The sequence below is a fragment of the Nicotiana tabacum genome, chromosome 15 (assembly GCF_000715075.1).
Source record: "Nicotiana tabacum cultivar K326 chromosome 15, ASM71507v2, whole genome shotgun sequence".
In the NCBI taxonomy this organism is placed as follows: Eukaryota; Viridiplantae; Streptophyta; class Magnoliopsida; order Solanales; family Solanaceae; genus Nicotiana; species Nicotiana tabacum.
This window is the reverse complement of record NC_134094.1, coordinates 120612927-120628224: the sequence shown is the minus strand read 5'-3', so window position 1 is coordinate 120628224 and position 15298 is coordinate 120612927. Positions and strand designations below refer to the sequence as shown.

The following is a 15298-nucleotide window of genomic DNA, read 5'->3' as shown; positions in this document are numbered from 1 at the left end:
TATTGTACTGTACATATACACATACTATGTTTAGCTAATTACAAAAGTACCCTCAACTACATAAATACTTCTACAATACTCTCAATAACGTTTAAAGAGCAGAACCAACACTTGGGAAGTTTTTTTTTTTATTTTTAAACCCCTCCCAAATTAGGAGGATCTATAGTGTTCCAATATTTGAAGAACCGACTTACTTATGTGAGCCCCACATACATACAAAATAGAGATAAACAGGTACTACTACAATATACCAAATTGGGGGGGGGGGGGGGGGGTGCAAAGAAAGTGAGATATGCAAACATAATTTCATTTACTTCTTGAAATTTCGATAGGTACATGTAAGACGAAACACTGTAATGTTAAATAATTTAAACCTCTTGTGTAACATATAAAAGCAACAGCTGTGCTATAGTAAAGCTTACACTGAATATATAATATAGCTCATTTCTGTAAAACAATGTAACCAAACAACCAGATAAAAAAGAGACATAACATAGTAAGTTGTTTCCGTATTAATTAAGAGTTTAAGTTATATACACTACGGTAAGTGCATAGAACATAAACTTATTAATTAATTAATCGATCTACGGAATGCGTGGATTGCGAACGCTGACTAACCTAACATCATCAATTACAGGACCACACAAGGAGCCAGAATTATCAGTCTTCATATGATAATTTGTGCTCAAGAACCTAACCCTTGTGCGTCGAGAAATTGCAGTAAACCTAAATTTTGCACGTTTGAAACCACCTTTGCCTTTGGACATATAGGGAACTTGTAATGCAACTTTTCCAGCAAATGCCTCAATTAGCATAGACCCTTCGCAAGAATTGTTAGCATCTCCAACAGTGAAAATCAGATCATAAATTTTTCCTGCTTTGGTTATGACTTGTTGTGCTAATGCACTTTCTCTTCCAGCAACTAATTCGACGGCGCGCTTGCCCTCTGGCACGGCGAAGTGTTCAGTATCAATGTATTTTACGGCCTTGAGAGATTCGATTATCCAACCAGGTAATGGACAATGATCATCTTCTATGTTGGGAGGAATTAGAATTCCCCAGTTTGTGTTTGGGAAGATGTATGGACCCTCCTCAAAGTTTCCGTTCTTCAACATGTTGCCTGAATACATTTATGTAATTAGAGCTTAATTTCCATGCATTAAAGGCGTAAAGAAATATTTACATAATCCGGTTATTTAAAAGGTAATTATGGATAATTTTATTTAATAAGCACCGATATGATAAGCTAGATTACGTGTGATTCTTTTTTACAACGAAAAGTGTAAATTCTTTTATACTGTTTGTATAACTTAAATAAGTCATGTAAGTGTGTGATTTTAGTGTTTTTTACACTTCATAGTCTACGCAAACGGATCTGAATAATTTAGCTAGTTTAACTCGAACTATATATGTGTCAAATATATATATATATATATCTAAAAGACGCAAATATGGAGTAGTACATATACGACAAGGTGCATGCATTCTATATTCACTTACTAAGCTAGCGTTTGGACATAAATTTGGTAGAAACTTGAAAAAAGAAAAATTGAAGTATTGAAAAATAATTTTTGGAAGTTGAAGTTGTGTTTGAACATACATTTTATTTGGAAAAAACTTGAAGTTTTTTGAGTGGAAGAAAATATTTCACCAAAAAACTGCCCTAAACCAGTTTTTGGGAATTACTGATTATGTTCCATGAATAAATAGTGTTTTAAAAAAAATAATTTTTAAAAAAAATATATCCAAAATCTATGGCCAAACGTGCTAAATCTTGGACCCGACTAGAGTAAGCAAGTCAATACGTTGAAATGTGTCAACAATTTCTATCATAAATCAGGTAATTCTTAGTCCAATTGAAATATGGATCGTACCTTTTGGTCTATGAGGGGTTTTCAAAGCCTTGAGAGCGACGAAATCAATGAGGGGGCCACAAGCAGGGTCCTTCTCACGTGCAGGATTATGGAGCACAATTTCTACCACATTGGCCTCAGCCAAGAAACCCCAAGAATAAGTATCCCAACCATCACTACTATACATTGTCTGCAATGGCAACATTCCCCAGTCTTTGGGTTCTTTACTAGGTGTTACTGACACATTGAGTCTCTCTTCTTGAGCACAAGTCCTAGCAAAGACAAAAGATAGAGCATAGAATGTTCCCTTTGTAACATTCACAACTTTGGTTTTAAGGGAAGCATCTTCACCTAGCCTAACAGCAAAATCACCTTGTGGCACTGGAAGTAACATGTCACCTTGCATTTGGCCTGATTTTATGTACTCCACATAACCTGATAGTTCCCAATGTGGTATAGCGTGAGGGTCCATCACTCTTGTGTGCTTCATTTGTGATGGTTTTGGACCTTGCTCAAAATTGCCGTTTGGCAATAATCCTTGATTAAAAAAAAAAAACACAAGAAAATAAATTATACTTTAACTTCTAACAATAGCATATCACCTAAAAGATAGAAAGAATTAACTTAAATAGCTGCTTGCACTAGCGCTTAAACTTAAAATAACAGGCAAATATATATAACATATGTATAATCCATGGATAATATGTATGTAATCGTGTATAAACATTGCATAATCTATGTATACTAGTTAGCAAAAGTAAACAGTAAATTTGACTAGCTATTTGTGTAAAGATCCCAAAAGATAATTCTGCATAGAAAGTAAGTCCAGTAACCTGGAAAACAAGATAGTTTATTAGCTATACCAGGTTAATATACAAAAATCATATAAAATTTCCTTATATTGTTGATGCATATAAAGTAAGTCTGATAAATTTTAGTAGTAGTTAGATATATTTAACTGCAATAAAAATTTATTCTTAAACAGCCTTTAGCCTAACCACGAAGGATAGGCATTGCTCCAACTTGAGGAGATCCGATTTAAGTTGATGTAAATGGTTATTGCATGAAAAAGAAAGCCCTATTTTTTGCAAGCATGTATTACTTTCCGGTTCCTGGCAAATGCATAACTACCTAACGATTGCTCTCTCTGGTATCAAGTATTAATCAATTTGGAAATTAAATACTCCTATGTTTTATAATTATTAATTATTAGAGAAGCAAGACAAAGTATTTATACTCTTTATTTTAAAAAAAAAACTTACCTTGCATTTTTAATTAGTAACAACAACAACAACAACCCAGTATAATCCCACTAGTGGGGTCTGAGGAGGGTAGTGTGTACCTAGACCTTACCCCTACCCTGGGGTAGAGAGGCTGTTGCTCACCACTAGAGCAACCCACTCTTGTCCACGTACACACTAAGATATTTAGTAGACATGAATTTTAGGAAATGATTAATTAATTAGTAAATGATGAATTAATTAAATAAGATATTTAGTAGACATGACTAATAATTTAAACTTACACTCTTATAATTAAAGCTATTAATTATCTGTAAGGAAAGTACAAAAACTTTACTAATCCATCCGTCTCAAATTATCTATCGTATTTCCACGCCACTTAAGAAACATTAATTAGGAGAAGTTTTAGATTTATGTCTAAATATATTATCTCTCTTCATTGAATATTTACTCTATTTATGTGATATCTTTATTTTCAAGAACAATTACTATTAAGGATAAAATAGGAAAAATATAATTTACTTTTTCTTAAACTTCTAAAATAATAAATAATTTGAGATAATTATTTTTATAAATCAAATAATTTGAAATGGAAGGAGTAACATATAAGTAAAAAGTATAGAATAATCAATTGTAGGCTGGAGCATTTAATTAATGACAGATGCGAACTCAGTGCCGAGAAATCGCTCACAACTATAGATTTGTACTTTATGGTATTTTATGGTACCAAAAACGAGAAAGCTAATTTATTGTCCTTGAGGAAAAAAAAATATTTTTTATTGTCCTTCAGTTGAGCTAAAATGAAACAATAACTTAGCAAATAATTTTAAAAGTTAGTCATAAATATCCATGAGCCAAAACTCATTGGGGCGGAGCTACGTACGCTACAATTGAGGTACATTTTAGTTTTCGTAACATTAATTTTGTTTATATAGATCAAATAAAAAATATTATGTCGTTGGCTTCACCTTTGATAAAAAACTGTATGTTCTTGTATTAGGGTAAAATCCTAATAGATACTCCATCCGTTTATTTTTACTTGTCAACTATACTAAAAATATATTTTCACTTTTACTTGTCTACTATATTAAATCAAAAGAAAAATAATTTTTTTCTTCTTATTTTACCCTTATCATTAACTACTTATTCCCCAAATTATTTTCAAAGACCTTTTGAAATGCTATTATTATTAGGGGTAACATGATAAAATACATATTACAATTATTATTTCTTAAATGACGTGAAAAGTCAAAAATAAAAATGAACCAAGAGAGCTGCTAAAGAACACTTTTGTCTTCATAAATTCGTGAAAATTCGTTAGACGATGCTGTACCTTTTTATTTTTTTTTTTAAAAAATTGTCACTTTTATACATGACCATCCAATAGCTTAATTGCATGCTTGAGTAATTTAACAAGTAATTAATTCATCTTCGTATCTTCCGAGATCTCATTATAGCAAAACTATTGGATTAACACGATATATAAAACCTTTTTAAAGTTAAAATGGGCTCAGGTAAAAAAGTCAAATATAGATGCATGGCAAGGCTGAGTATCATTTAGTATCATTTCATACTACAGGAGAAGTGAATACTCGCTCCGTTCACTTTTACTTGTCATGTATACTAAAAATATATTTTTATTTTTGCTCGTCACTAACAAATTTTTTTTTTCCTGTTATACCCACGGTATTTATTACTAATTTCAAATTATTTTCTCAAATCTAATAAAATATGCATCAATTAATACGGGTATCATGGTAAATTATACACTTGATTTATTATTTTTTAAGGGGCGTGAAAAATCAAAACATGCCAAGTAAAAGTAAACGAAGAGAGTAGTTCATATTGAACAGAATTTGAAACACACACAAAAATAGATGATAATTAAAAGGATAAAGATTTTTTACCATCAATTAGAGATGAACAGACTTGGAGGGTGGCACATAACAGCACCAACACTGTGGCTGCTTTCTTCATTTTCATAGGTTCTTGCATTATACACTCAAGAGATTTAGAGAGAAGAGAAAGGAATGAGAATTCTCAAACTCTCGACGGGTTTTTATGAATATCTGTTCGTGAAAATACCCCTAGAGATGAAGGAAATAACAGGCGATGGCCTCGACTGTTCTTTCGTAGCAGCTACAAAGGAACACAGGCTGCACGTGCAATCCTCATGTTGAGGAACAACTTAACATAGACAAATAAAAAAATATTTCATTTATATACACTATTAATACTATAAATAATATATTTATATTATAATTATTGTATTTTAACATGCTGTGACAAGCTGCTTCACCTATTTTTTAGGTTATTAATCACACATATTATGAATTGTTACCTATGGTTATTTTTTAGATGACTTGATAACATAAATATTTTTAGCAATATCAATGTATAAAGTTAAACCCATACAAATAAGGTAAAATACATAGTTTACCCATTGACCTTGTACCCAAATTCTTGTTACACACCTCTCCACCACGGGCAATCTTTTACATACCCAATTTTTATAGAGTGTGTCTAAGATACACCACTTTACCCACGTGGTCAGTGCGTATCTTTACCATCAAATGAAGCACGTGAACAGGAGAATTTTTGTATCAAATTTCAATTTTTTAGTTTTTTTTAAATTTTTTTAAATAGGGTCATCTTCTTCCTCGTTTAAAAATTACCAAACCTACCATGGCAGCTCCTTGACACTTAGACCCACTTCTCTCCACCCGATCTACTTTTCTCAAATAGTTCTACCAAGATTTTTCGTATCTCTTCTTGTTGATCATTAGTCTTTAGTTTTGTAGATTGTTTTGTTAAGAAATTATAATTAGAATTCAACAAATAAAAATCTTTGTAGGTCCACCAACCATTAAAGCTTGGCTCAAGCGTATGTACAGAAAATTATTTTCTTTTCTAGAAAAGCTTAGCTTGAGCTTTTATCATGGCTAAGTTAAATTTTTTGAAAGGGTGAATTTTTCGAAAATATCCACCGCCATTAAAACTTACCTCAAGCTTTTGCAGATAAGCATATTCTTTAAATTTGTTAATGGGTAAAGTTATAAATAATTAAATTGTAAAATTCTTAATCTTCTTTGCTAAGAAATGCACATTCCTCTTTATTATTACTACCTCGCTGCTTCAGTTGTGGAAATCGAAAGAGCACGAACAGAAATTGAAAGCATGGTGATGGCTAGGGGTGTACATGGGTGGGGTTGGTTTGGATTTTCTAATCACCAAACCAAACCAATATAAGTAGGGTTTTTTAGTCTCGCTTTTTCTCAGGATTTTTGGGTTTTTCCTGGTTTTTTTTCATAAAATCTTTATAGCACAAAACGTAAAATTTGTGCTCCAAATATTTCTTTAATCCTAGTAACACAAAACTATATAAGGTATTTTTCAATAAAATAACATAAATATGAGATGAGTCATGGCGTTGTACTAAAATATTCAATAATAAAGATGATAAAATCGCATAAAATAAATATTATTAATAAGCCATAATGAAAACAAACATAATTTAAAATTATGACTAATAAGTACTATTATTTACATGACTAACCAAGTTATACATTTTATCTAAACCATGAAAAAGCTAAAAAAAAAAATCCAATACTAATTTCATTCATAGTACAATTGAATTGAATGTCTTTTATTAGAATTAGTATTGATTTGATTTTGGTTTAGGATTTATTTGAGTTGCTAATATTTATGGACTATAAACTTATTGGAGCATCCAAAAATTATAAGTCCAAGCTTGAAATAATACATTAAAAGATAAACTATGAAAAAGTTTAAGAAATATTTATAAACTACACTACCATAATAATCTTATGTATTAAATATATTTTAAACTTCTATACATATAATGTCGGGTTGGTTTAGTTTCGGTTTGACTTTTTTTAGTTAAAACCAAATTAAATATGGTCGGGTTCTGTTTTCCAACACCAAACTAAATCAAACCAAACCATAGTCAGATTTTTTTTTCGGTTTGACTCGGATTATCGGGTTGGTGCGGTTTGTCGGTTTTATTTGTACACCCCTAGTGATGGCAGTTATGGTGGACATGACGAAGAAGATATGGATATAATTATAATTTTATGTGCTATCTTTTTATTATTAGTCAGTGACACGTGTCACGACTTTATTGGCGCGTGACAATACACATGCTTTGAAAATCTGATGAAGAAAAAAGTAGTGTATCTTAGACACACTCGACAAAGGTTAGGTGTATAAAAGGTTGCCCGTGATGGAGATGTGTGTAACAGGAATTTGGATGCAAGGTCGATGGGTAAACCATGTATTTTGCCTAAAAATAAACTTAAGCTTTGTATTTTTTTTAGGACACACTCCACATGGAAGGATCAATAGTAAGCTTTGTAAACTTAAACAGAGTGTTGTGTACACAGATCTTCACAAGGTAGCGGTAAGATATACATATACACTATCCTTCCTAAACTTTATTTGTACGATTACATTGAGTATGTTGTTATTGTTATTATTATTGTTGTTGTTGTTATACTTCACATGAAAAATTAATAGTATTTCTAAAGTTCTTTGCCTCGTAATGCCTATTGTATCAGCTTGGCCTTTCATAAATGAAATAGCATAAAGCATCCGCGTTTACTGTCTAGTTTTTTATTCAACACACTTTCAGTTCTACACATGTCTTTCTTTCAGAGGTCCATAGACACTTACCCCTCAACGTGAGTCGAATCTCCGACTAAAAAAAAAACCTAAATATTGTTAGTAGAAGTTTAATTTGTAAAATAAAGAAATTTTATTAACGTACATCGCCTAATCATAGTGTTCTGGGGTGGTCGGCGTTTCTCTCTGATCAGCAATTGGTTTAGTATTAAGCATCTTGCCTGGCTGAGTAACATGATCCGAGATGTATGGAAATTATGTTGGATGTAGATTATACTATATATATTAGTATTGTTGCGTGTTTTAATTCCTTGGTATCAAGCAAAATATACAGATATGAATTGCCTATTCTTTTTAATGTTTCGTTCTTCAAATTCAACTAAGAAGATGCATAAACCAGAGAGTCAATGAGAGGTCTTATGTGGTGTAGGTTGTTGACTATTAGCCAATGCATATTAATTTAATGTCTCCTTCATGTTCTTCTCATGGTCAACCTGAGGGTAATCTTGTCATTCATGCTCTTTTAGTTTCGTCGACTCAAACCATTCTGTTTAAAAACATTTGAACGCATTCGATAATTATATCAAATCAATAAATGTTGTACGAAAATTTTTACAGCACTTAAGCATAGTTAAATTTTTTCAACTACATTACAGTTAGTTACTTCTTTTGTATTTTCTCACCTCATTTTATCACTCATGCATATATAGGTTTAGTATGTCGCTCTACTAAACTAATTATACTCCAACGGACATAATTAGAGAAGAAAAATAACCATACGATAGGGATTAATAACTAGAGCGTGGATTATTCAATATATATATAGGGTTGGTTTCTTTCTGACCAAAAAGGTGCTAGGTTTATGCCGAGGGAAGCTCCATAATATGCCCACATGAAATCTAGAAAGAGTTGCGTTTGTTTCCGTTGCATTTCATGTTTTTGGCAGAGAATGACAGCGGTATCTATCTCATATATCAAATAATGCAAAAAAAAAGAAAAACAAAAAAGGAACCATCGGAAATGAATATTAAAATCAATATGCTATGGATGTGTCAACATTTTAGAGAGAACACCAGCAGCTAGCGTAAATCAAGGAAACTGGAACAGGAGACATTGAATTTCTGATACTGAGGTAAGCACATGTGTAACACCGTAATTGAAGTATGAGCGAAGAATAACCAAAAAAAGCTTTCTGACAGCTGATGTTGAGCTAGCGACTCATGGACAGTGGCTTGGTAAATTAATTTACAGGAGCTATAGCAAAAGCGAGTCTTCATGGGAGTAGTTGTTACTGTGTATAGAACTATCACGACCCCAATTCCCCCTCCTTAGCATGTCGTTATGTCACTTAATCTCTAAGACTAGGCAAACCTAACAAATGAGAGATATTGACAGAAATAAAAGCTAAAACATGACATAAACTAACAATTCTCATAAATATCTCGATAACTAAAACACAACTTCAATGCTCCCAAAACCCGGTGAGACTGAGTCATAAGCTTCTAGAGAAGGTTCCAAAACACATACTCCAATATTGTCTAATAAAGGAAATAACAATATTATAAGGATACCGGAAGGTGACTCCGAGGTCTGCGGACGCTGAGCAGGTATACCTTGAAGTTTTCGGCAAATAGCTACAATCAAACACTAACGTCCAACACGAGCAAACATACCCGGATCTACACAAAAAGATGTGCAGAAGCGTAGTATGAGTAAACCATAACGGTACCCAGTAAGTATTAAGCCTAACATCGGTAGAGTAGTAACGAGGTCATGTCAAGACACCTACTAGGACATAATAAACAGAATGAACACATAATAACGAGAAGTAATGGAAGGCGGAGAAATAACTGATACAAAACAAGATAATAACATAGGCTAATGCCAGAATTGTAAGCATGGAGATAAACATAAGGAAGCAATTAAAGAGAATCACCATAGTCAAATACGGATCCAGACTGATAAGACAAGGAAGAATAAAAGCAACAAGAAGTGTTTCACTGATAACTCTTTACAACCTGAGATAAACAACAAGAATCACAAATGAGGTACCGCCTCGTACACAACAAGAATCATAACCGAGGTAATGCCTCGTATACAATAAGAATCACAACCGAGGTACCGCCTCGTATACAATAAGAATCACAACCGATGTACCGCCTCGTATTCACATTTTTCAATTTCAATCATAATCTTTCCTTATACCGCTGCGTGAGCCTTACATTTAAATAGTTTTGAAAATATTTTTTCCGAAATAGCTATACACACTTTAGCCCACCTTATGACGCCGCGTGACTTCAAGTAATTCCCTTATAAGCAACATGTACATTAACTCCTATTCTTATACCGCCGCATGCGCGTCAATATCACATAATAATAAAAACTCGCACTACAAGTGCCCATAGGTCATAACTTGTCAATAATCAACAATATCAATGGTTCCACAACAATAGCTCATGAATCAACCACAATGTGTACAAGAACATCAACAATAACAATGAATGTAATTTTTTTAACAATAAGGATATCTCAACAATTAACAACTTCGCCTTAATATGATATCGACTTTCAAAACTTCAACACCAATAACTCTACAATGAAAGAGATAATGTGTAACCACGATATTAAATAAAAATAACTCATAATAGAAGAGATAACATGTAACGATGACTTCAAATAAGGATAATCAACAATGGAAGAGATAACATGTAACAATGATTTTAAAAAATGATAAATCAACAATGGAAGAGCTAACATGTAATAATGACTTCAAATAATGATAAATCAACAATAGAAGAGATAACATGTAACAATGAAATAGGCAACAGTTTCAACTAAAACATAGGAGCAAAATATCAAGTAAGATGTAGAACAAGTATTAACAACATCATTTAAGGCATGTAAGGATAGACTAACACAAGTAAGAGTAGTTTGACTACGAGAATTTAAAAAATGATATGACAATTCAATTAAAGTATGGAAAGAGTCTAAGTAGCCTAAATCGGTCAAATACAACATATAACATGTGTACCCACTCGTCACCTTGTGTACACGACTTTCATATAGCACAAATGACATTATCAATCTCAAATCCCAAGGGGTAATTTCTCCCACACAAAGTTAGGCAAGATACTTACCTCAACTAGGTCAAGTCAACCTCGAAAATAGCTTTTTCCCTAAAATTCGCCTTCACATGACTCAAATCTAACTAAAATTGACTTAATATCATCAACCAATGCAAGAAAAAACAATTACATTAGATAAAGCTATGATCATTACACTTTTTCCAAAAAGTCAACAAAAGTTAACCCGGGACCCGCCCGATCAAAATCCGGGTCCAAGGATAGATTCCGACTACGCATAACCTACGAGTTCATATATGTGATTAGTTTCAAAATCTGAGTCCAAATTGACCCTCAAAACTCAAATTCTTATTTTTCAAAAATTTGACAAAGTTTCACAAATTTTCACTTTGATTCACATGATTTTGATGTTAAATCTAAGATATATTGATGATATATAGTTGAAAATTGATTAGAATCACTTAACCATTGTTTGTAGATGAAAATCCCCTCTCTAAGTTGCCTCCTACCGAGTCTAGGGTTCTAAAATGTGAGAAATGAGGTGAAATCCCAAATTTTCAGCCCTTATGACTAGCTGTAGATGTCGCATTTGCGACACAGGGTTCACAAATAATTACGAATCAGGGTTCGCGAATCATTGCGAACTTGCCCTTAGGTCTGTTGACGTTACAAATGTGAAGGGGAAGTCGTATTTGCGCTATCTAAACACCCCCTATCACCTTTGTAATTGCGAGGTTGGTACTCGCAATTGCGATAACTGAGCACCAGCACACCGGTATTTTCATTTTCAATTCAAACCATTCCGAATCATGTCCGAAACTCATCCGAACCTCCGAGGATCTAAACAAAGCATCCATACAAGTCTAAAAATATCATACGAACTCGCTCGCGCGATCAAAATACAAAATACCATCTAGAACTACAAATCGAATACTAAAACGCATAAATTTCAAAATAAAGTTCAAGAACTACTAGAATTGCAACTAATCATCCGAATCCTATCAATTCAACTCCAAATGATACCAAATTTTTTAGACAAGTTCTAATAGCATAACAGACCTATTATAAGTCCCAAAATTAAATTCCGAGCTCGATAGCTAAAAGTCAACCTTCGATCAAATTTTTCAACTTCAAATTGCCAAATTTAGGCAAAAAACACAAATAAACCTACAGACTTTCAAATTTAGTTTTGGGCATACGCCCAAGTCCAAAATCAAGATACGAATCTATCGATCCATCAAAACACCGTTCCGGCACCGTTTACATAAAAGTCAAAGTTCGATCAATATTTCTAACTTATGTTTCTAAGTCAAGAATCAAAGGGTCCAAATCAACCCGAAATATTTTCGAAATGAAACTAATCAACCCTTAAATCATAAAACCATAGACACACACGTGTGAAATATCAAAAAGGAAAAAAGGGCATAATTACACACAACGACCAGTCGGATAATTATATTCTCCCCCTCTTAAAGCAAACGTTCATCCTCGAACGTGCATAAGGACATACCTGAAGTGATGAATATATGAGGATAATGACTCCGCATGTCATGTTCGGTCTCCAAGGTCTCCTCCTCGACTGGATGACCCCTCCATTAAACCTTCACTGAAGCAATGTTCTTTGATCTCTACTTCCGGACCTGTCTGTCCAAGATAGCCACCGGCTCCGCAATATAAGTCAAATCCTTGTCCAATTGGACTGTGCTAAAGTCTAAAATATGAAACAGATCACCATAATAATTTCGGAGCATAAAAACATGAAACACCAGATGAACTGCAGATAAGCTAGGTGGCAATGCAAGTTTGTAAGCCACCTAACCAGTCCTCTCAAGGATCTCGAAAGGTCCGATATACCTTGGGCTCAGTCCTTCTTTTCGAACCTCATTACACCCTTCATGGGTGAAAATCGGAGCAATACCCGCTCTCCAACCATGAAGGCAACATCACGAACTCTTCGATCGGCATAACTCTTCTGTCTAGATTGGGTTGTGCAAAGCCGACCCTAAATCAACTTGATTTTCTCCAAGGCATACCAAATTCGTTCCCAATAACTTAGCCTCCTCCGGCTCAAACCAACCAACTGGAGAACGACACCATCTCCCATATAGGGCCTCATAAGGAGCCATAAAAATACTCGATTGGTAGCTGTTATTGTAGGAGAACTCTACAAGCGGCAAGAACTGATCCCAAGAACCCCCGAAATCTGTAACACATGCATGGAGCATATCCTCTAATATCTGAATGATACACTTAGACTGTCCGTCCATCATGGAGTGAAATATTGTACTTAACTCAACCCGCGTGCCTAAGTCATGCTGCACAGCTCTCCAAAAGTGCGATGTAAATTGTGTACCTCGATTAGAGATAATAGATACCGACACACCGTGAAGTCAAACAATCTCTCGGATATAGATTTGAGCTAGCTGCTCTGAAGAATAGGTGGTCACCATCGGAATAAAATGAGCCGAATTGGTCAACCTATCCACAATCACCCAAATAGCATCAAATTTCTTCTAAGTCCGTGGGAGGTGAACAACGAAATCTATGGTGACATGCTTCCACTTCCACTCAAGAATATCAAGTCTCCGATGCAAACCGCCCGGCCTCTGATGCTCATACATCACCTGGTGAAAAATTAGGCATCAATCTACATACTCCACTATGTTTCTCTTCATTCTCCTCCACCAGTAGTGTTGACTCAAATCCTGATACATCTTAGCGGCACCCGAATGTATAGAGTACCACAAACTGTGGGCCTCCTGAAGGATCAACTCACGTAGCCCATCTATATTGGTCACACATAATCGGCCCTGCAGCCGCAACACAACGTCATCTCTAATAGAAACCTCATTGGCATCGGTGTGTTGTACGGTGTCCTTAAGGACAAGCAAACGGGGTTGTCATACTGACGCTCTCTGATGCGATCATATAAAGAAAATGAAGAAACCACGCAAGAAAGAACTCGACTGGACTCCGAAATATCCAATCTAACAAACTGGTTGGCCAAGGCCGAACATCCATGGCTAGTGGACTCTCTGCCGCTGGTAGATATGTTAAACTGCCCAAGCTCTCCGTCTTTCGACTCAAGACATCAGCCACTATATTGGCCTTCCCGGGATGATATATAATAGTGATATCATAGTCTTTAAGCAACTCTAACCATCTCCGCTGTCGTAAATTAAGATCCTTCTGCTTGAACAGAAGCTGGAGACTCTGGTGGTCGGAATAGATCTCACATGGAACACCGTACAAATAGTGCCGCCAAATCTTCAATGCATGAACAATAGCTGCCAATTCCAAGTCATGGACTGTATAATTCATCTCCTGGACTTTCAGCTGCAGAGACGCGTAGGCAATCACCCTACCGTCTTCACAATACACGTAGGTACTATCCGATTAATTAGTTCCATCTTTCCATTCCAACACGTGACGCATCATAATACACAGTGTAAGACCCTAAACTCGTAGGCACCACCAACACTGGGGATGTAGTCAAAGCAGTCTTGAGTTTTGAAAGCTCGCCTCACACTCACCAGACCATCTGAAAGGAGGACCCTTTTGGGTCAACCTGGTCATAGGTGCAGCAATAGATGAGAAACCCTCTATGAAACGACGATAATACCCGGCCAAACCAAGAAAACTCTAAATCTCAGCAGCTGAAGACGGTCTAAGCCAACTCTAAACTGCTTCAATCTTCTTCGGATCTACCTTGATCTCCTCACTCGAAACCACATGACCCAAAAATGCCACTGAATCAAGCCAAAATTCACACTTTGAGAATTTTGCATACAACTTTTTCTCTCTCAAGGTCTGAAGGATGATTCTCATGTGCTGCTCACGATCTTCCCGATTGCAGGAGTACACCAAGATGTCGTCAACAAATACAATGACGAATGAATCAAGACATGGATGGAATACACTGTTCATCAGGTGCATAAATGTTGCTAGGGTGTTAGTCAACCCAAATGACATCATAAGAAACTCGTACTGACCATACCGAGTCCTGAAAGTAGTCTTCGGAATATCCCGATCCCGAATCTTTAGCTGATGATACCCTTAATGCAAATCAATCTTTAAGAACACTCTGACATCCTCTAGCTGATCAAATACGTCATCAATGCGTGACAATGGTTACATGTTCTTCATTGTAACCTTGTTCAACTGCCGATAATCAATACACATGCGCATAGAACCATCCTACAAACAAAACCAGTGCACCCCAAGGTGACACACTAGGTCGAATAAATCCTTTATCAAGCAATTATTGCAACTGCTCCTTTAACACCTTCAACTGCACTGGGGCCATACCATATAACGGGATAGAAATGGGCGGAGTGCCCGACAACAAGTCAATGCCAAAATTAATGTCCCTATCGGGTGGCATTCCCGGAAGATCTGCTAGAAATACATCTAAGAAGTCTCTCGCTACTGGAACTTACTCAACGGTAGGAGCATCAGCACTGGCATCTCTCACAAAGGC

At 35.0% G+C, this 15298-nt stretch overlaps 1 protein-coding gene across 1 annotated transcript; it reads right to left on the bottom strand.

Annotated features, from left to right (window-relative positions):
* Positions 1-359: 359 nt before the first annotated feature.
* Positions 360-5110, bottom strand: LOC107820658 (BIIDXI-like protein At5g11420). The gene is made up of 3 exons (XM_016646981.2): positions 5002-5110; positions 1875-2390; positions 360-1120 (listed from the first exon to the last, which is right to left on the bottom strand). The coding sequence occupies exons 1-3, from the start codon at positions 5087-5089 to the stop codon at positions 585-587; spliced, it is 1140 nt and encodes a 379-aa protein (XP_016502467.1). The 5' UTR covers positions 5090-5110; the 3' UTR covers positions 360-584.
* Between the last annotated feature and the right edge of the window lie 10188 nt (positions 5111-15298).